The sequence below is a fragment of the Hyaena hyaena genome, unplaced genomic scaffold (assembly GCF_003009895.1).
Source record: "Hyaena hyaena isolate Hyena2069 unplaced genomic scaffold, ASM300989v1 scaffold_482, whole genome shotgun sequence".
NCBI lineage: Eukaryota > Metazoa > Chordata > Mammalia > Carnivora > Hyaenidae > Hyaena > Hyaena hyaena.
Window position 1 is genome coordinate 354,335 of NW_024081119.1, and position 20,896 is coordinate 375,230.

General features: G+C 38.8%; 1 protein-coding gene across 1 annotated transcript in view; it reads left to right on the forward strand.

The window, feature by feature from the left end:
- PKHD1L1 (PKHD1 like 1) overlaps nucleotides 1-20,679 on the forward strand; it is a 147,041-nt gene extending 126,362 nt beyond the window's left edge. Inside the window, exons 70-77 of the mRNA XM_039254390.1 lie at nucleotides 507-664; nucleotides 2,794-2,929; nucleotides 5,509-5,853; nucleotides 9,043-9,194; nucleotides 9,602-9,748; nucleotides 10,094-10,247; nucleotides 13,797-14,042; nucleotides 18,378-20,679. Coding sequence (XP_039110321.1) covers nucleotides 507-664; nucleotides 2,794-2,929; nucleotides 5,509-5,853; nucleotides 9,043-9,194; nucleotides 9,602-9,748; nucleotides 10,094-10,247; nucleotides 13,797-14,042; nucleotides 18,378-18,388 — 1,349 coding nt within the window. The 3' untranslated portion in view covers nucleotides 18,389-20,679. The remainder of the gene's footprint in view (nucleotides 1-506; nucleotides 665-2,793; nucleotides 2,930-5,508; nucleotides 5,854-9,042; nucleotides 9,195-9,601; nucleotides 9,749-10,093; nucleotides 10,248-13,796; nucleotides 14,043-18,377) is intronic.
- Nucleotides 20,680-20,896: the final 217 nt, after the last annotated feature.

The following is a 20,896-nucleotide window of genomic DNA, read 5'->3' on the forward strand; positions in this document are numbered from 1 at the left end:
TTATTGAAGTATTATTTCTCTGCTTCAGATCATTAATGATGTTGACCCCCTAAAACATGCTGATAATCTCAGTATTTAACAAAAAATAACAGTGGAGGAAGATTAAAGACTTCGTAAAAAACAAACTTAAGAGTTTTAGGGAGTGAAATGAGAGAGTGAAGAAATCAGGGAGTGAAAGAAAAAATTAATGAATCCATGTTTTAGCCATACAGATATCCATGTTTCCAGAAACGGGCTCTGTTTTCAAAAAATTAACACATTAACTTACCTTTCTTACCCTGTGCAGTATAAAAGAATGGGTAATATGGAGAAGTGGCTTCCCTGCCTTCCTTTTTTAAGCTAAGGTTTGAGAAATGGCTTAAATCGCTGGATAGGTGGGTGGATGGATAATGGATGTGAATGCTGAACCTGACCATTGCAATGTATTTTTAATACAATTACTCTTCAGACTTTGCACTAAATAATATTCATAATATGGAACACGAGCTTTATTTATGTGTCTTTAGGCCCACAGGATCATGGCTGGTGTGCCGGATACACATGCCAGAGAAGACTGTCCCTGTTTCATAGCATTGTGGCTGTGAACAAATCTTATGAAGTTTACTTCACTGGCACCAGTCCTCAGAATCTTCGACTGATGTTGCTGAATGTTGACCATAAAAAGGTAACACAAGATATAAATAATTTCTTGAGCTATTGGTACTGGTTATTGACATATATTTCTATATGCTAAGGACTTTATGTCTGCCCCTGTTGTCTTGAACATCATCAGCCTTACAGCTCATTTTCAAGGGCCATCAGTGTACTACTAAAAATCCTGCCAGTCAAGAGAGGTTTAATCAGCCTGAGAGCATAGGTCATACCAAACACCTTTCCCCCTTATGTTCTTGGTTCTCTGCTCTACGTCTGAGGCATGACAGGCCTACGATTTGTGTGATTGGCAAGCACACTTGAACTTTCACATCAAAATAGTGCACGTCCAGAATTGGTCACTGGAATTATATATTTATTTTTCCATGCTGCCGTTTATGTATTTCAGAAATATACCTTTGGGATTTACCTGAGAGATCACAGCGTCTTATTTTAAATATCTTCAATTATATCAAATCTTGGCTATCAACTGAATTCAGCTGGGATGATTACATTTATATATACTGCGTCAGTGGGAAAAGAGTATGAGGTTAAGCAATAGTCTCATAGTTGAGATTTTCTTTTCTAAGAGTATGAGACTCAGAAGTCCCAGAGTATTAGGAATGTGAAGAAGGGATGTGAATAAGATGAAGCAGAGGAGTAATCAAGACAGACACCTGCTTCTTCTCAGATGATAGCAATCTCATCCTTTCAGTTCCTGGAAATAAAACCTTGGACCCATTCTTGATTCCTCTCTTTGGGTCATATTCCTCATGCAGTCCATCTGCAAACCCTGTTGAGTCTCTCTTCGAAATATCCCGAATCTGTGACTACTTCTCACCACTGTCACTGCTACCACACACTTTGAGCAAATGTTATCTCCTCCCTGGATTAAGGCAGTTGGGTCCCCACTCCTGCTGCTGTCTCTGCCTGCTCTAGTGCCTACTCTCACCACAGCGGCCACAGAGGTATGGTCAAAATATAAGTCAGACCGGGTCACTCCTTGCCCCAAACCCTGCAATAATTTCCCCATTGGGCTTTATACAGGAGCCAGAGTCCTCACACCCTTAGCTCTCTGACTTTTCCTCCTCCAGCCACACTGGGTTCCTAGGTGTTCCAGACCACTCCACACCTGCTACCACCTGGGCCTGTGTTCCAGATGTTGAGGCTGCCTGGAACATTCTACCCCAGGTGGCTAACTCCCCCTCTCCACAGACTCCTCCATTCCCCCAGAAGGCTTAGCCTGTTCACCCCTCCTCAGGTAGCTCTCTCAATTATCCATACTCTGATCTACCTTTCCTTTTTCCATAGCACTTACTACCTTCTAACATGCTTCATATTTTACTTTTTATTATTTCTACTATTTATTTGTCTCTCTCCTCACCTTAGAATGTAAGCTCAAAGAGGGCAGGGACTTTTGACAGCTCCTAGAATAGGGCCTGGCTCAGATAGGCATTCAATTTTTGAATGAAAGAGAATGTTTTTAATTTTAAAAATAACTGCCAAGTAATGTGACTGTTGATGTTCTAAGCCTCTGAAGATAATCTCAAAAGAAGATTCCAAAACTATGTATAGCTTATTAGATTCCTTATTAATTTCTCCCTGCCCTTGTGAAAGCTAGTCTCCTTACTTTATGATTGTATCTGATGAATATTACGAGATGTGAAGAATATAAACATGGAAAATGAACAAATTGAATCAGAGAGTATAGTTATTTTGACTAACTTTTATCAGTCTTACTACCAAATTTATCTCAGAGGTAAGCATTTTTTTTCAACCTTAACTAAATGTGTTTGGTTGCATTATAGAACTCTGCTAAATTCCCTATTTCCCCCCTACCCCTGGAGCTCAAAGCCTATATTGAGCTTTGTTATCTTTGAAAGGAAATGTTTCTTTTAGAGATACTCCTTTACTAACTCTTTCTTACATTACACGTTTCCACTGAGAATTATCAGTTAAGAATTAAGCTATAACATCTGTATGAATGGTTGAATATAAGTCCATTTACAAATTTTAACTCAGTATTTATCATCAATTCATAAAACTTAGTTTTAATATTTTACAGAAGGTATATAATGTTGAAGGACATTTTTAAGTGCTGAATTCTAAATATTCTGTTTCATTGTTCTCTTAAGAAATAAAAATGTTGTTTATTTTTAACAGGCTGTGGTAGTAGGAATTTTTTTTCCCACGCGTCAGCGTTTGGATGTCTATGTGAACAATACATTGGTTTGCCCCCAAAATACAGTATGGAACTCTCAAAAGAAACACTGTGAACTTAAAAGACATCTGTACACAGGTATTTCCTCAGAAAAGTACAGTATGCATTATATACATACTTATGTATGAAATTCTTTGTAATGTTTTATTATTAATATTTTTAATTTTTAGCCATTGACAAATGCCAGAGAAAATATTTTTAGCCATGGACCACCAAATTCTAAGATGTATTGATTTATAGAATATATGCCCTGAAAGATTATTCCTGATGGAACTGAGGGAATAAGGCTAAACTTACCCACTTACCAGTGTATTCAGGGCCAGGATTTATATCTGCTCTCATTGAAGTCTTTTTGTTAAACAGGGCACTTATAAGTCCAGTACCTTCCATTCCACATGTGCTACTTATCATTTTTAGATGTGCCCCATCTATGTTAACGTTGGTTAACAGTTACCCAAGTGTGTGCTGTAGGTCATAACATCACCTAGACATGAGAGTATGAAGGAATAACCCATATTTAATACTGTCTATGGAACAAGTCCTATTTCTACTAATAGTCTGAATAACTAATGTTTCCAGAAATGTTACTGTGCGTCAGGCACTGTTCTAAGTGTTTTGTATATAATACCTCATTGTTACTATATTCTAATAATAACCCTGTGAGGTAGGCAGAGATGAGTAAACTGAGACACCAGAAGGTGAATTACTTTGCCACAGTCTCTGTCTTAGCTCTGGCTGCCATAACGAAATGCCATGAACTGGGTGGTTTAAAGACAAATTTATTTTCTCACAGTTCTGAAGGCTGCAAGTATGAGGTCAGGGTCTAGGAGGGATAGGTTCTGGTGAAAGCCCCCCTACTGGCTTGCAGATGGCTGCTTACTCACTGTATCTTCACAGCAATGGGCAGGCTGTCACGATCTCCTCTTATGAGAGCACTAATCCATCATGAAGTCCCCAGTCTCATCTAAAGCTAATGACCTGTCAACGGCCTCATCTCCAAATACCCTTACACTAGGGGTTAGGGCTGTAACATGTGAATCTGGGCGGGGGGCACAGTTCAGTCCACAGTAATATCAAAGATGGTGAGGGCAGAACAAGCACTTGAACACAGAGAGTCTTGGTCTAAAAGCCATGCACTTAACCATTACACTATATTACCTCCTTGTAAGCTAAGAGGGTCTGTGTTATCATTTTTTATATGCAACCAACTACTGGTATTTGCAGCTTAATTTCATTATTTTTAACTCTTTTTAAAAACAGCACTTTGGGTACCAAGTACTCTATCATTCAAATTGGGGAAACAGAAATTATCTCAACAAGCACTATTTAATATAGGAAGTTGATTATACAGGTGTTGAAGGCTAGAAGACAGTATTACCACTGCCTTCTTATAATTTGTTTTCTGATATAGAATTGCTTATAAATGAACATTTTTCTTTGGCACTTAGAATGCAAAATAATTTCCCTGTAGTAGGAATCTATACATATTGTTTTAGATTACCCAAAATGTTGCATTATGTATGTCTCTGCTTCCTTCCATTACTGTGAAGACATGAGGCGTCACCTGAGATAAATGTGTATGCACCTCTAAATGTAGTTTGAGAGCAGTTTCAATATATAATATAAAAGCATATTCTTCAGATTCATAGAATGTTTAAACCAAATTGCATCTAGAACTTTTACTAGTAGCTATGAAAGAAATACATAGAGATAATGAAATGGCTTCTTAATACCAACTGCTATGAATGTCTATTACATTAATAAGAGATATTTTCTTTCTAAAACTTTATTTTTTTATTAAGCCTCACTATGAATGTGGTAAGAAGCTACGTGTCTCATTCCAGTACTATTATATAATTTCAGCCTTTGCCTGGACTCCATCTGTTAGTGGGTTTATTAGCTCTTGGACATTTTTGATACTCTGCCATCAAATCACATACACACACACACCCATACACATATATAGATATTCATTCATTTTATACATATAAAAATAACAGTCACTTTTCCAAAAGTCAGTTCCCTAGCAGAATTTGTTTTGCATTAAGCAAAGATTTTTCAGGCTGAAAGGTAAACCTGTTTCATTGGTATAAAATCCTTCTGAGATATTTTTGTATACACTTCATTTGTATTATATACTTTTGTCCCTGTTAAAAACAGAAGCACTGAATTGTGAAAGCTCCTTAAGAGTTGATATATAGCACTGCATAAACTAGATGGCTCTTAAAGTTAAATTTACATTTTTAAATTACCAAATGCCTTTGGTAAAGGCTTTAAAATTCTGAACATGTAAATCGCCTTACAGGTACAATATAGGCTCTTGGGCACGTAACTGAATTATATTTCTCAATTATCTATATCCATAGCTAATTGTTTTTAAAATAAATGTAATGTATAATGATGATTAGTGGTATTGTTTAGAGAGTTGGCTTTAAGTTTGCATGTCAGTTCTAGAAGTGTTTTTTTTAAGGTGTTTTTTTTTTTTTTTAAAGATGTTTCATACATACGTTCCTATGGAAGGATAATGTTGAACTTTCTGAGAATTTCCTAAATTTAAACAAGTATTAAATACTACAAACATTAAATACTACTAAATATGTGGTGATTGTGATAATATAAAGATTTTTAACTGCTGTTTTGACTTTTTTCCTTCATAGAGCAATTCCTTCCTAACCTGAATTCCACTGTCCTTGGTGAAAACTACTTTGATAGAACCTACCAGATGCTCTACCTTTTGGTTAAAGGAACTATACCTGTTGAAATCCACACCACTGCGGTCATATTTGTTTCTTTCCAATTACCTGCCGTTACAGAAGATGACTTCTATAGCTCTCATAATCTCATTAGAAATCTTGCCTTGTTCCTGAAGATACCAAGTGACAAAATCCGTGTCAGCAAAATAATACAGGGGAAGAGTCTGCGGAGGAAGAGGTCCACGGGACTCACAGTTGAATTGGAGATTGGAGATCCTCCCCCTCAGTTCAGAAGCAATGACACCACAGGTATGAAGAGCAGACGTTTGAGAGAGAAGAATGTGATGCCAGATCCACATTCACAGATGACTCTATCGGGGCCTGGTAAACCTGGCCTCAGGAAATCCCACCAACCCCACACCCTGAACCCTGTAAGGGCCTAGAGACCCTTTTCCCTACTCTACCCCTGTAACCACAAACTGTTTGGGAATTATGAAAGAACTTTAGCCTCTATTTTGTTATTTCAGCCATTAGTAAATTCAACAAAAGGATTTGAACTGATACAGAAGATTGGAGAGGGGACCTATGGAAGTAACTTTATAGCTGAGAGATTAAGTGTAGAAAGAGTCTGTGAAAAGAGAAAGGTAAGAATGTTCAGGTTTGAGGAAACAGTTGGTGAAAGTGGTGCGTTAAAAGAACCGGAAAAGATCTGACAGGTCTGAGGTGGAAGGAGCCAGGAGGGGCAAGCTGCCGGGGGTGAGGTTGAGAGATAGGCATGTGCTGGATCGTGGGAAACAAAAAGAAGCTCTCTTCTTCATAAACTGAGAGGACTGTGGATGTTTTCCTAAGGAAGAGAGTAGCTCTTTGGAGATGGTGAGCTGTAGCAAAGTTGCAGGTTAACACTAGCAGATGCAAATGTGCAATAGTATGTTCTGTCTTTAATTCCTGTGACTGATTCAGTGTCACCAGCCGTCACCCTTTTCTCTGTCCCTTACTCTCTGTGCCCCCATTTTCTAGGTATCAGAGATGAAAATCAGCTCAGCTGTCACATCAGAGGTATCTTTGCTGCTTTAAATTAGGTCCTTAGAGTGACTCAGTTTGAGCATTTGGGTAAATGTTCAACCCTTCAGATTTTTTCCTTTCTATCTGTTTAATTTGATATCTGAATACCAAGGGGACTTTCCTGTCTTCAGACCCCCATGTGACCCCTTGTTCTCATAGTCTCTGCTACAGGTTAGGTAGTCTCAAGCCTCTCTTGAGGTGCAGCTGAACTTTCCTGGTCTCTTGGCATGCATTTCCCGTAATCCAGCACAAGTCTCAACGAAGCACACTCATCTTCAAAAAGATGAGACCTAGATCCCTGTCAGGGGAAAATTAGCATCCAGTTCATGAAACTTAAGCTTCAAGGCCTTTCACTTGTATCAGTCATGGGAGGGACTTTAACTTTCAGGACTCTGGGAAAAGGGTTCATTTAATAATGTGCTCCAATCATTGTTACTATAAAAATTGCAAAAGTAAGAATTTTCCTTATTCTTTTTTTATAGTTTATTTATTTTTGAGACAGAGACAGAGCATGAGTGGGGGAGGGGCAGAGAGAGAGGGAGACACAGAATCCGAAACAGGCTCCAGGCTCTGAGCTGTCAGCACAGAGCCCAACGCAGGGCTTGAACCCACAAACCGTGAGATCATGACCTGAGTCAAAGTCAGACACTTAACCGACTGAGCCACCCAGACGCCCCTCCCTTACTCTTTTTCTTAAAGAGAGCCTCCAAAGTGTATAAATTTTAGACTCAGAAAATCTAGATCTGCCTGATCTCTATCAAGCATCTTTTTCAGAAGCACCTGGACTCTCCTGTGTAAACCTGGGTACTGGGTGAAGTTCTCACCTTCTGCCTCTAGGGGTCATCACTCATGTCTCAAGGAAAGCCCTATAATTTGGCAAAGAGGAATTTCACAGCAAAATATTGGGAAGATGTGCATGTAGTAACACTTTTGCCTCTCCATGGCCTCCACATGGTGTCAGGATATCCAGGAGTTCCCAGATGTCCTAGAAAGGGGTTCCAGAAGTACTGAGGGGACCTCTGGACAAACAGAAATTGGTCAGGAAATAAAAGCTCTTCAGGTTAAGGACTTTGGTTTCTTAAGGTGGCAGTCACCAGAAATGGGTGCCTTCATGTGTTAAGCGGTCAGAGAAAACGTGTTAATAGGTCAGACCTGCCACGCTGCACCAAAAACCAGTGAGGATGAGTGGTGGTAGTAGTCTGTGGATATGAAGCACCTTTGTACTGCTATACCCCTGGGTCACATGAGCCCTCATGCCTGGAAAGCCATCTTGGAGGAGAGTATATGGAAGAAGTGGGGGAATAAGAAGGAGTCTGAAAGACTGAGCACTTATCCAGAGGGTCTAAGTCAACCAAAAGAGACCTGTTAAACTGACAGGACTGAAATTCCCTAAGACCATGATTTTCAAAGTGTTTGTGAAATCAGCTGCCTCCTACTCCCTGAGCACACTGAGCTTCATGGTTCAGCCTTAATGGAAGAAATGCAGTGCTCCTCATCCTCAAGGCAGGACTCTGGATCTAGAAGGCACTGGATACCTAAGCACGAGGTGTTGTCAGGGCTTAGAGTACACCAAAAATATCCTGCATACAATTGCTTTTTAAAAGATCACTCTGATTACAGTGTATAGAATAGAATGGAAGAAGGAGAGAATGGATACAACAAAGCCAGTTTAAAAGTTGTTTTACTAACCCCCATCCCCTGATGATGGCTTTGACTAGGATTTTGATAGTGGGGACAGAGAGATTGAGAAATCGGTAACTGATTATATTGTATGGGGGAGAGATGAAGTAGAAAGGATCAAGTCAAAGTAGCAGACCTGACAAATGAGCATGATGAAAAGAGGTGCCCCTTCTTAGGTAAGGAGAGCACTGTGGGGGCAGCAGGTCTAAGAGGACCCGGCTAGCTAGACAAAGACAACAAAAACTATCCATGGTGTTAAAATTAACCTTAAAAAACAGCATCGAGAGCAAGTAATAATTTGTGGGTAATGTAGTGTCAATTTCAGAACTTAACGAGCATACATTATATAGATTCTATGATGCTAATTATCCTTAAACTCAAAATTAGAAATCTATTTTTAAAAAAATGCTATGTGGCAATAGACTTGCATGACATTGCTTCACTTCTTAACAAAGAAGGACATGGGAAAGTATTAAATTAAGAGACATATTTTCCCACTATGCTTTCATTCAGTTTTCTTGTACCTATTTTATCTACCTTTGGTTTTTCTTTAATTGCAGCTTAAAAACATACTCTCTGGAGTTCTCCATTTTCCTAAGCTCATTCGTATGACTTTGTCATGTTGAGCTTATGTGCATAGGAAAAGCTAAAGAATTCCATAATTTGGATGGAGGTGTCCAAACAATAACTAAAGTGAAAAACTCTCACAATTCTATATTCTGAGAACCCATATGTCATATTACTCTTTCCCCATAGGTCAGATGCAGTTTTCTGAACTCCAAAAAATTGCTGGTTCTCTTGGACAAGCTGTAATTTCAGGAAAAGCCAGTAGCATCCTTGGATTTAATATCTCTTCCATGTCTATCACCAATCCCATCCCCAGCCCAAGTGATTCTGCCTGGATTAAGGTAAGAAAAGGCAACTGGAAAAAGGCATCTTAGGTATTTAAAACATTGCTGCTTATTTCTTAGATTAAGTGCTTATATTTCAACCACAGTAATTTAGAGGGCATGTCTTTCTAATTAATGTTGGCTATTTTTTAATGGTATACTAAAATGGTAAAGTATCATTTAGTTGAAAAAGGAGCATATCTTCTAAAAATTACTTATTGGTATAAAACCTGCTTTTCTTTGAATATTTATAACAGTGCTTCATGAACTCAATGTGGGGGAAATATTGTAAGAAAATTAATTTTACATATTAAACATTTTTACGATTATTACATATTACACTTAGCCTGGCTATGGTGAATTTGCTACTGACTGTAATTTATCAGGTGAAAACCACTTCATTACTCGTGACTGTTTATTTACAGGTGACTACCCAGCCAGTTGAAAGGTTTGCATTTCCTGTTCATCATGTGGCCTTTGTGTCTTCGCTCTCAGTGATCATTCAGCCTGATGCAGCATACCCAGGACAGCCTTTTTCTCAGCAACCGGCAGTAAAGGCAGTAGATTCAGATGTAAGTTATAACCCAGAGCTTTAGCTGAGTGAAGGAATTAAGCTATAGTTCTGGAAGGTGAGGCAACGTCTGTAATCCTGGTATACTGGCAACCTGAGGATTACACTCCCCCTTGAAAACTGGACTAAAACCTGTGGATATAATATTTTACTGTTTTAAAAATGTTCCTTTTCAATGAACTTGTTCCACTGCCCACCCATATTTATGAACTCCTTGTACAGGAGAAGAAGTTTCTACAGATTGCAAATTTGTATTGAGGCATTTTAAATAATATAGTTTTGCACATCTTTAAAAAAAAAGCATGGGAACAGGACAATTATAATTCTCTACTACTTTTTTCTTTAGGGTAATTGTGTATCAGTTGGGATTACTTCACTGACTTTGAAGGCCATACTAAAGGACTCCAATAATAACCAAATCAGTGGTCTTAGTGGAAATACAACAATTCCATTCAGCAGCTGCTGGGCCAACTACACAGACCTTACTCTTCTTAGGACAGGTGAGTGTACTATTTTGGATCTTCCCATATATCCACAAATAGGGATAATTATAATTGAACAAATCATTCTGTAATACTCTGATCAACAAATTATAGAAATTGGAACGCTAAACCTGCCTTGTTTCAGGGAACATTTCAGATAACATAGAGCTTACAAAAGTATACAAAACAAAAAGAAATTAAAATAGGCAATTAAGGAAATTAAACAGGTAATCTGAGGCTATGCATCAAAATTATATCATGATTCCTATTTTTATCCATTTGTTTATTTTTCTAAATTTCACTAAATATGCATTACATTTATAATAAAAATAATATATCGATTTTCAAATTAAAGAAAAGGGAGGATAAGATAGCCTAATATCTTTCATGCCCCGTGCAGGGGTTCAGAGTTGGACTGAAAAGTGTTTTCTAACCTTTCTGAAAGCCATTGCAAAGGAGAAGACATAAGCATATCATGATTCCACAGTGCCCATCAGGTAAACAAATCAGTTGTTGTGGGGAATTATAACTTGCTCTGAGAGCAGAACAGATGTGTCCTATGAATTTTCATAAGGTATACCAAATGAATCTGTATGAAGTGATATCTTCTATATTACAGTAAATAGTCATAACTTCCACTGTGATGTTTCTTACATTATCTTTATACAGGTTGATGGCATAACTCCAATTGGTAAAAGCCTTCCTACTAAGGCCAAAACAGATTGTAGAGTATCTATTGGTGATAGATTGTAGAGTATCTAAAAGACAAATAGATGAATTAATTGCTTATACTTGATACAGGCTTCCATTAATCTCTTTACCATTAATCTGGGCCCATTTAAGAACTTTATAGGCCCTAACTTCTGAAAAGTTATATTAGTACTTCCTACACCTTACCACTGTTCTCTCACACATATATACATGCCAACGGTGAGAATAAGGTAAAAAGTAAAGAGTAAAATAAGTAAAAGAAATTCCAATAATAGTCAGATTTTTTCATGTTAACTAAATATCAGAAACAAAAATCATTCCCTCTAATATTTTTTTTCTTATTTTTTGTTTCTTCTTGCTTTGGTGGCACTCTAACCCAGACAAGTTTGGTCTGCCTACTAGGCAGCAATATCTCAACCTAGTGTTTGATGGGACTCAAATGGCAATGAGTTGTATTCCTAGACAGGTACCTAGAGTGTCCTACACACTTGCTGGTTAAGGGCAGAGTCTAAGTCTTTCTGAGTCAGCCTAAATGGTAGTAGAACTGAGATCCTTTTCTGGGAAATGAGGCACTTAACAAGAACCCAGGTGAAGAGAAGGTTGCCCACTTCCTTATAAAGGTGGACGCCAAAGGTACCCAGTGGCAAAAACCCAACCTGGAGACCGTGTTCTTCAGACTAATACTTCCAAATAGCAATGTTCCAAAACAACCAGTACCTCTGGAATGCTGAAATAATAATATAGGTTTTGGTGTTTTAATGTAATAACAAAGTATCATTCCCTTTTATACAGTAAATTTGCCTCCCTAGTTCAAAGCTTCCCTTGGAGTGTCTATCTGACTGCTATCGAGATGGCTATTGCTTCTAATATCTTTCTTGCTTACTTACCTGCTGTCTTATTTTCTTACTTTCATCAAGCGTAGGGTCCAATTCTCTGGTTGTATATAGCGAGGAACACCAAGGATAGGCATCTCTTCATTATCTTGAGATCAGTTATATAGCTTGTAGATTAACCACTATAAAATTGTAATAACAACAAGCACATGAGAAAAAATTAACAAGGAATCATTTTTGTAACTCTTTCTAGTAGGCAACCCCCAAAGTTACTGCATGTGGGAAATGCCCTTGCAGATTAGACCGAGCCTGACAGTGTGGCCCCACACCCTCTTCTACTTATAGCTCAATAAAAAGCAAAGCAGGAACCACCAAGATAGAGGAGGTATGGGTTGTGGTTTCTAACACAGAAAATGGGGATGTGAGAATTAGGTGAGAAAAGGGTAGAAGAAGAAGAAAGTAGTAAACAGCTGAATCTGCATCTTTGAGCAACCTGGATAAAAATAGTATTACTAGTGAATAACAACATTTGGGACATGTTTACCTGGCAACCTATACAACACATAGAGCTTGTGTCTGTCCTTATTGCTACATAGCAAACCAGCCCCAAATCTAATGGCTCAAACAACAACTACTTCACTTGCTCACAACAGTGTAGGCCAGGAATTTGGACAGGGATGTCTTATCTCTGCTCAAGGATGTCTGGATTTTTAACTGACATAGCTTGATTGAATTCATATCCCGAAGGTTTTGATTCTGGATTTTAGCTGGGTTCTTCAGTTCTCCTGCATGGAGTGACCTCTCCCCAAGGCTCTCTTGGGCTTCCTCACAGTATATACAAAATGTACTTAAAACACAGTATATTTTAAGAAAAAAATACACCTGCCACAAAACTTCAGGGTTTTTTTTTTTCAAACTGAACAAAGGAAAGACTTAAATGTGCCACTGTCGTGGATTGTAATGGTGGCAGGAAATTCTATAGAACAAGAACCATTCATCTTGAAAGTTACAGAATGCATTGGCATTGTTTGTGAAAGCACAGTGTGGTCAAGATCTAACTATATTAAGCAGGAAGGAAGAAAGGAAGGAAAAGAAAGAAAAGAAAAGAAGAAAAGAAAAGAAAAGGAGGGGGAGGGAGGGATGAAGGGAGAAAGAGGGAAAGGGAGAACAAATGATTTAAAAAAAAAAAAAGATAATGGAAAGAGAGGAATGAAAACTTCAGGGTTGGACGAGAATTCCAAACTCTGTGTTGTAGCCACTATTAATGACAGCAGCAGTCATAGAAGAAATTATGTCAAGGAAAAATATATTGGTTATCTCATCTTCAAAACTGGGAAGACTTAATGTATGGATTAAAAGTTATTTGGATGAGCTTTATATGTTCTGCATTCTGAAAATATCTAAAAAGCTTCCTCAAGCTTGTCTACATGGAGTAAGAAGAAAGAAGGGTCACAATTGTGCAACACAAAAATAGCATCTGACTTAAAAGAAATGTGAAAAACAGTAAAATTGTTGAATCAAAAGTGGAGGGCATATGTTTTTTGTTGTTGTTGTACTATTCTTCCAACTCTTCTGTTTGAAACTTTTCAAAATGAAAAGTTTAGTAGTTCAGTATCCATCCCGACCTCTCCCAACCAAGGCTGAGACTTCTCTACTCCCAGGCCAAGTACCCAGGGATGGAACAGAGGCTCGGTATCTTTACTTCCCCTCCCTACTGTCCCTCATTTTAAGCAGCCTCTCTCTAGTCCTGGGTACTAGGAAGATATCCTAAGAAGCAAGTACTGATGCTACAGAAAGAAAATCTACCCAGATTTCCCCTGCCCACAGTTGATGGGCAGATAAAACTCTAACTCCCAGACCTCCTCTACACGTGTTTATACTTAAATGAATCTATTCGGCTTAATTTCCAAAAACCCTTCATTAGGAATTATACAGTGCGTTTGAGTCAATGAAAATCCAAGTGGGACTGTGTGAAAACAAATTATAAAAGGAAGTCAAATTCTATGATGGTTTTTCTTCCTAGGAAAAAATTTTAAGATTGAATTTATACTGGATGATATTGTCCGGGTGGAATCTGGGACTCTGAGCCTATCAGCACAGTCTGTCGCTAGTGGTGGTGGCACCAGTGGTGGCGGCAGCAGCAGCGGCAAAGCATCAACTGTGGGCACAGCTGCCCAGAAAATGACTGTAGTAATTAGCTGTCTGATGGGAAGAGTGTTGCTCTTGGAAACATTTATGGCCACAGTTTTGATTTTGAACATAAATCTGGGTAAGCATGGTTCATTTCTTATGTGAGGTATGTATATGTCTCCACATACTGAGGTTCTGGTAAATGTTTACTGAATAGAGACCAAGGGCACAACCATTGTGCGTGGCACCACTGGGAACACAAGAGACATGGTCTTGGCCATTGAGAAAGTAACAGCTTCGATGGTGGAGATGAGACAACCTCACAGTAAATGTTATTCACATTACATGGTGGCATATGGGAATGTGGGGGATGATAAAGAAGGTAATAGTGGACTCTCCGTTACAAGGGACAGAACCTCAGCTTGAATTGGTTTAGGCAGTCAAGTGAACTCACTTAACTGAGAAGTCCATTCGTAGTGTGATTTCTGCTATAGCTAGACTCACATGATGTCATCCAGAGCTTGTCTCTCCAACTTTGGGCTCCATGCTCCTTGGTGGTAGTAGATTCACTCTCAGGTGGACTGACCACCCCCAAACCTCATGGCAAGGGTACCACCTCTGTCTTCATGTACGTTCTACCAACCCAGCAGCTAATGCAGAGAGAGCAAACCTCTTTCTCAGCACTTTCAGCAAAATCCCAAAGCAGTATCATTGACCTAGTTTGGGTCACACATCCATTCTTAAACCAATCGCTAGGGCCACCGGGTGCTGTGTTCTAATTAGCCTGGCTTGGCTCACATGGAATGAAGTGCTGAGAATGGCAGAGGTGTGATTTCAAAAAGGGAAATCAAAGTGCTAGTACCAGAACTGGTGGGCAGAGACAGTGATTGTTAGGGAGGTTCAAAGAATGGAGAGGTCCCTCTGGGATACAATGATTAGGGATAACTGCTGGTGTCACCCTATCAGCAGCACTTTACAGACAGGATTATAAAGAAATGACTAAAATGTGGAAATGAAGGAAAGGGTGCTCCAGAATAAGAACATGATAGGAGCAAAGAAAAAAGTGAAAGTGAAAATAGACATCTTCAGCTATCCATGTTCAGCATGGAATTCCTCATCTTCCCCTTCCAAAGATGCTTCTCTTCCTGGTATCCCACCCTGGTTAATACCAATGTCATCTTTCTCATCTCTCAGGTTGATAGTTCTTAGGCTTCTTTCCTTCAAGCTCCATGTCTCTTCCTTCTAGTTCCATGTCCCTTCAAGGTGCCCTATGTCCATCCATAATGTTACAGGTCTGTTCGTCCTTTAAAGCCTTGGGGGCTCCACTCACAACTTTTTCTTTTTTTTCCTTCTTTCTTGACCTATTACAGTAGCCTCCTGAATTCCCTGCTTCCAAACTCCTCACTTTCAGCCTAACCTCCACATAGCTGTAAGATTTATCTTCCTAAAACACAGGGTCATGTAGTGATTTGTCATGTCAACTCCTCAAAGATTTCTTACTACATGCAAATCATAATCAAGACCAGAGGTCCTGAAGTCTGTCTTGAAGCCTGCCTCCTGTGCCAGATCATTCCTAGAAAAGATTCTTGCCATCCTACACATTCCCTCCATCTGGGCTTTCTCTGTTCCTGGCATGCTGCCAGGCCGTGCCGAAAATCCAGCTCCTCGACCAGGCTTCCCTTCCTTCCCACTCTCTAATACATTAGAGATTATCTTCTCTAACAACGGATTATCTTCTCCCTTGTTCCCCAGTTATGCTTTGTTTTTACCATTATTACAGCCTTTCCTGTGAATACTTTCATTAAACTTACACATATTCAAATCTACCTTCCTTACTAAAAAACTGTGAGTACTCAGAAGATAAGACCACACACCACATTTATTATAAGTACTAAAAATGTGGTTTAATTGATTTTAAATCTTAAAAGGGGGATAAATCCTGCCTGCCAACATAAGGGGAAATGTTGAGTTGAGGTATTATAGACAAATAGTAAAAAGCTTAGATTGGCAGGTATTAGTCAGTTTGCAGTTGATCTAATAGAGGAATGATGAAGAATTTCTGACAGATTAATGAAATAAAAGCATCACATAAAAAATACTGATAAGACTTAAGAAGATGAAAACAGTTCTAGAGATTGGTTGCACAGCAGTGTGAACATACCTAATGCTACTTGTCCACTTTAAAAATGGTTAAAACTTGGGGTGCTTGTGTGACTCTGTTGGTTAAGTGCCCAACTTGAGCTCAGGTCATGATCTCACGGTTTGTGAGTTCAAGCTCCATGTGGGGCTCTGTGCTGACAGCTCAGAGTCTGGAGCTTTTTTTAGATTCTCTGTCTCCCTTTCTCTCTCTGCCCGTTCCTCATTCATGCGCTCTCTCTCTCTCTCTCTCTCTCTCTCTCCCCCCCTCTCCCTCCCTCCCTCAAAAATAAATAAGCATTGGGTGCCTGGGTGGCTCAGTCGGTTATGGTTATTAACCGACTTCAGCTCAGGTCATGAGGTCACGGTTCGTGGGTTCAAGCCCTGTGTCGGGCTCTGTGCTGACATCTAGCTCAGAGCCTGGAGCTTGTCTTCGAATTCTGTATCTCCCTCTCTCTCATTCTGACCCTCCCCTGCTCACGCTGTCTCTCTCTCTCCCTCTCAGAAATAAATAAAACATTTAAAAATAAATAAGCATTAAAAATTATTTTAATTAAATAAAAATGGTTAAAATTTTAATCTGATAAAAATAAAACTTAAAAAATCAGTTGATCTATACAGAACTAATACATATCTCCAAACATCAAAAGATGATAAATATTCTAAGTTTAAGATACTAATTAGATTCTTATATTTGAGTAAAAATCAAAATACAAAAAAGGTTTTAAGAAGAATTTGAGATGGGGTAATTATTTAAAAGGATCCTGAAGAATTTCAAGTAATAGAAGCCAGGACTAGAATTTAAATTTAAACATAGATAAGCTCAGGATGAAGGGGCACATTGAGGCTGGCTCTGGGAGTAGCAGAGCAAAGTGGAGGCTGGGGTTTCAAGAACCATGATCAAACAGGAATTATCCGATCTTTCCTCTTAATGGCAGAAATTAATTAGGAGGCAGCTGTCAAGGGAGAAGTGTGGTTTGAAGAGACTCATTCCTGGCCTCTTATAGCTGAATATGGAAGAGTGGGTTTAGAGCTCAGGGACAAGAGTTAAATGATCAGCACACAAGTTATTGTATTTTTATGCCAGAATTCTAATAGAAGCCAAAACCAGTTGTCCGTTTTACAACAGCAGGACAGGTACTGCTTGACAGGTATCTCTGTGCATTTTGTATTTACCCATTAAATGTATTGTTTGCTAATTATCTTTACTGACTTTCAGCCTGCCTGGTCCTGAAAACTTTGGGATTATATAAAACTCAGAAAATTCTATCTTCAAGTCATTAGTAAATGGTATCGTTCCTGGCATTTTCTTCTTTTTTTCAATGTTTATTTATTTTGAGAGAGAGACAGCATGAGCAGATGAGGGGCAGAAAGACACAGAATCTGAAGCAGGCTCCAGGCTCTGAGCTGTCAGCACAGGACCGGACCAGACGCAGCGCTCAGACCCACAACCCGCAAGATCATGACCTGAGCTGAAGTCAGACGCTTAACTGACTGAGCCACCCAGGCGCCTCTATTCTTGGCATTTTCTTTAGGACTTTTTTTCCCCAGATAGAAAAGTTAATCAACCTCTTCTCATTTGCTACTAAATAATCTCTCAATAATTTGTCCTTCTTCAGTTGCAACATAAGATGATTTGAACACCATTGTCCTAGTCTTGTCCTAACTATAACAAAATACTACAGTCTGAGTGGCTTATAAATGACAGAAATTTATGTCTCATGGTTCTGGAGGCTGGAAGTCTGAAATCACGGCGCCAGCGTGGTGACGTGACGGCCCACTGCCAGGTCACAGATGGTGCCCTCACAGGGTAGAGGGGCCTCAGGAGCTCTGGGGGGTCTCTTTTATAAGAGCACTAATCCCATCATGATGGCTCCACCTCAGGACTTAAGCACCTCCCAAATGCCCCTCCTGCAAATACCATCTCATTGGGTGTTAGGTTTTCAACATGGGAACTTGGGGGGTGGGGTGCATTCACACCATTACCAACTATTAATGAAATGAAATGCTGGCATTTTTATAGCTTTGCATTCTGAATTAACACTTCTATTTGTAAGAAAATCATGAAGTTCCACTAAATAAGATGGCAGCTTGAATGTGAAAAATATGAAGTTTAAGCACCATTATTCTCTCTCCCCATTTCCACAAAAAGAGTGCATTATTGAATCTAACAGTACATTGGTCAACTTTGAAATACTAATTTTTTAATACTGCTTTTGCCCTATTAACCAGTCCACTGAAATATTAGAAATGGTAAATGAATGAAGCATATTTTAAACCACACTAGATGTTACTGCTGCTTAAAAATATATATATTTGTATTGTTTTCACTTTTCAGGATGCAACTAACATGCTGTTCTGAAGAACAGGCTGGAAACAAAAATCCAAGAGCTGCTTTTTATGAGCTATTCTGTTGAGCAAGAAGAAAAAGTCTACAGCATTTTGAAGAAAATAAGCTAAAAATATTTTTATAATATATATAATATACTAATTAGCTTTCATCACAAAAATCAAATTTCTTCAAAATATAAATCTTTTGATTCCTTATACTTATATGTTCTTATTTCATTAAAAAGAAACTTTAAGAAGTCTTTGATTTGGAAGCAGATATGCCACCTCCAAGTTGCAGTACCTACAAATCAGAGTCCTTTCTGTGGTTGCAGGAGCTTATCTAGTTTGACTTACCCACTTTTAGATCAGATTGGAAGCATTTTGAATTTGTGTATGACCTGGGGGATCTGACTTCTTCTACCCATTCATGAAGCTCTGATTTCCGATGATCCCAGCCATCCTAATTTCTTAGGACTTTGGAGAAATGAGATTTTTTAAATACCTTTTTCAGACAAAGTTGCTGATTTTCAGATCTATAGTAATCCCATAAATTCTAGGTTGTTCTGGATTTCTAGGCCTGCCAAACCCTGGCTACTCTTCTAAGAGTTTTGGTTGCTGTCTCTGGAGCAAACTTTTGGAACAAGTCCAAATTATCTCTGCTTACCACTCTTACCACTCAAAATGCCTTGACTAAGGGGGACCTCCTTCAACCCCATACTGTAGCACAAGAAATACTTACTTTCAAGAGAATAAAATAAGAGATTGCAAAAAAAAAGTCATAATTAGTGTAGGCTAAGTTAACCAAAAACTCCCATGCTATAAAAATTGTACTTTTTACTCAGAAAATTCTAAAGGAAATGCTTAATTTTAAGGAAGAACTTTCAATAAAGGTATTGTAGCCATGTCCAGAGCAAGAAGAGCTGATGCTCAGAAAAGTTACCTTCCAGCAAGTAACACTAACGAGGCATTAGGAACAGCTGAGAACATTCAACAACTCTCAGACCTTTCTCTTCTGTATACCATTTCCTAGTATATTTACCCCAAATCGTTGTTAATATTGCTTAACAAAAATAATAAACATTTACCAGGTAGCAAATCGAAGTATCTTGTATAAATTTGGTGTTTTGTTCAGTCAAACTGAACAAATCTATTTAGTCAAATCTATCTATCTCTCTATGGATCTAGTAAAATCTATGTAGCATTTACTAGATAGGAGGCATTCTAGTGAGAAGACTACAAGGAATAAGATGCTGTCTCTACCTTCTACCAGATCACAAGGTAGATGGGGAAATAGGCCTGGGAAAGAGTAACACTGAGGCAATATGGTGTGTGAGGACTACAGACAGAGGGTGCTAGAGGGGCACCTGGCTGGGGGGAGGGGCCATCCTGTGAGGAAGGAGGTCAATGATGCCCAGCTTCCGAGGATGATGCCTGAGATGAGTGTTGAGGAATAAAGCATGAGAGGAGCCAAGGAAGGAAGAGTCCTGGCAGAAGGTGTGGCGGCAAGAACAAAGGCTGGAACACCAGTAGATGGGGAGTTCCTTGAAGGCAGGGCACTCCTTATCCAGCATGTCTTCTGCCATCTAACAAAACATCTAGCACCAGTAGATCCTGATTTGCTGTTTAATGGACAAGTGAAGCATGGAATGTGGGGAAATCAGCAAGCAGTCTGACGTTACTGGAGGACCAATCTGACATGAACATCAGCGCCAAGCAAGGCTGGAAGGAGAGACAACGGTGCTCTGTGCCATGCCATCAGAGGCGCTTGGATTTATTTTGTAGGTCCCAGGGATGCAGTTTTAACTAGGTATTAAAATAGAATTTTTGGCTAGGACAATTTTAAAAGGGGGTGTACCAAACAAAGATGTACAACCTTTTAAAGCAGGTAACCCAGAAGAGTAGATTAGAGGAGGATTTTTGGAGAGCAGGTTTTGTGGAAATAGCTATGCTGAGAATCCCCTTACAAAGGGGAAGGAGTGAATGTACTAGCTCCCAATGCCAAAGCAAGAGACAAGGATTTTAACTAGGCTCATGGAAGCTTAATAGGGGTTCCCAGAGGTTTGGGGCACACAATGGATTGATGTCGGAGTCATTGCTATTAGGAATCCTAGACAAAAAGGTTTTAAATAGCCTTCGTTCATAAGCTGGCCACCTTTTAAAAAGTAATGTTTCTCTGAACAATGCTGTCTTACAAATTCATTTTTAATTTTTTAGAAATACTTTTTAATGTACTTACTGGTATATTAGGATTGTTCTATCCATGATGTAAAAAATTCGTAAACTAAATATGATGCTCCCACTTTGCTTAATGTAAGGAACAAAATAAATAAGAAATTTTAAAAAGAGAGAATAAGAATATCTTCCTATATTTCTGATAAGTAAAATGTTTATATCTTGTACTACTGTTTCTACTCTTTTCTAAGCTCCATCACCTCTGATTATTGCAATGACTTCCAGATGGTCCATCTACTTTTAGCTCTTCTCCATTTTATCCTAAAGAGTGCTATTTAGAATACTACTACTTCT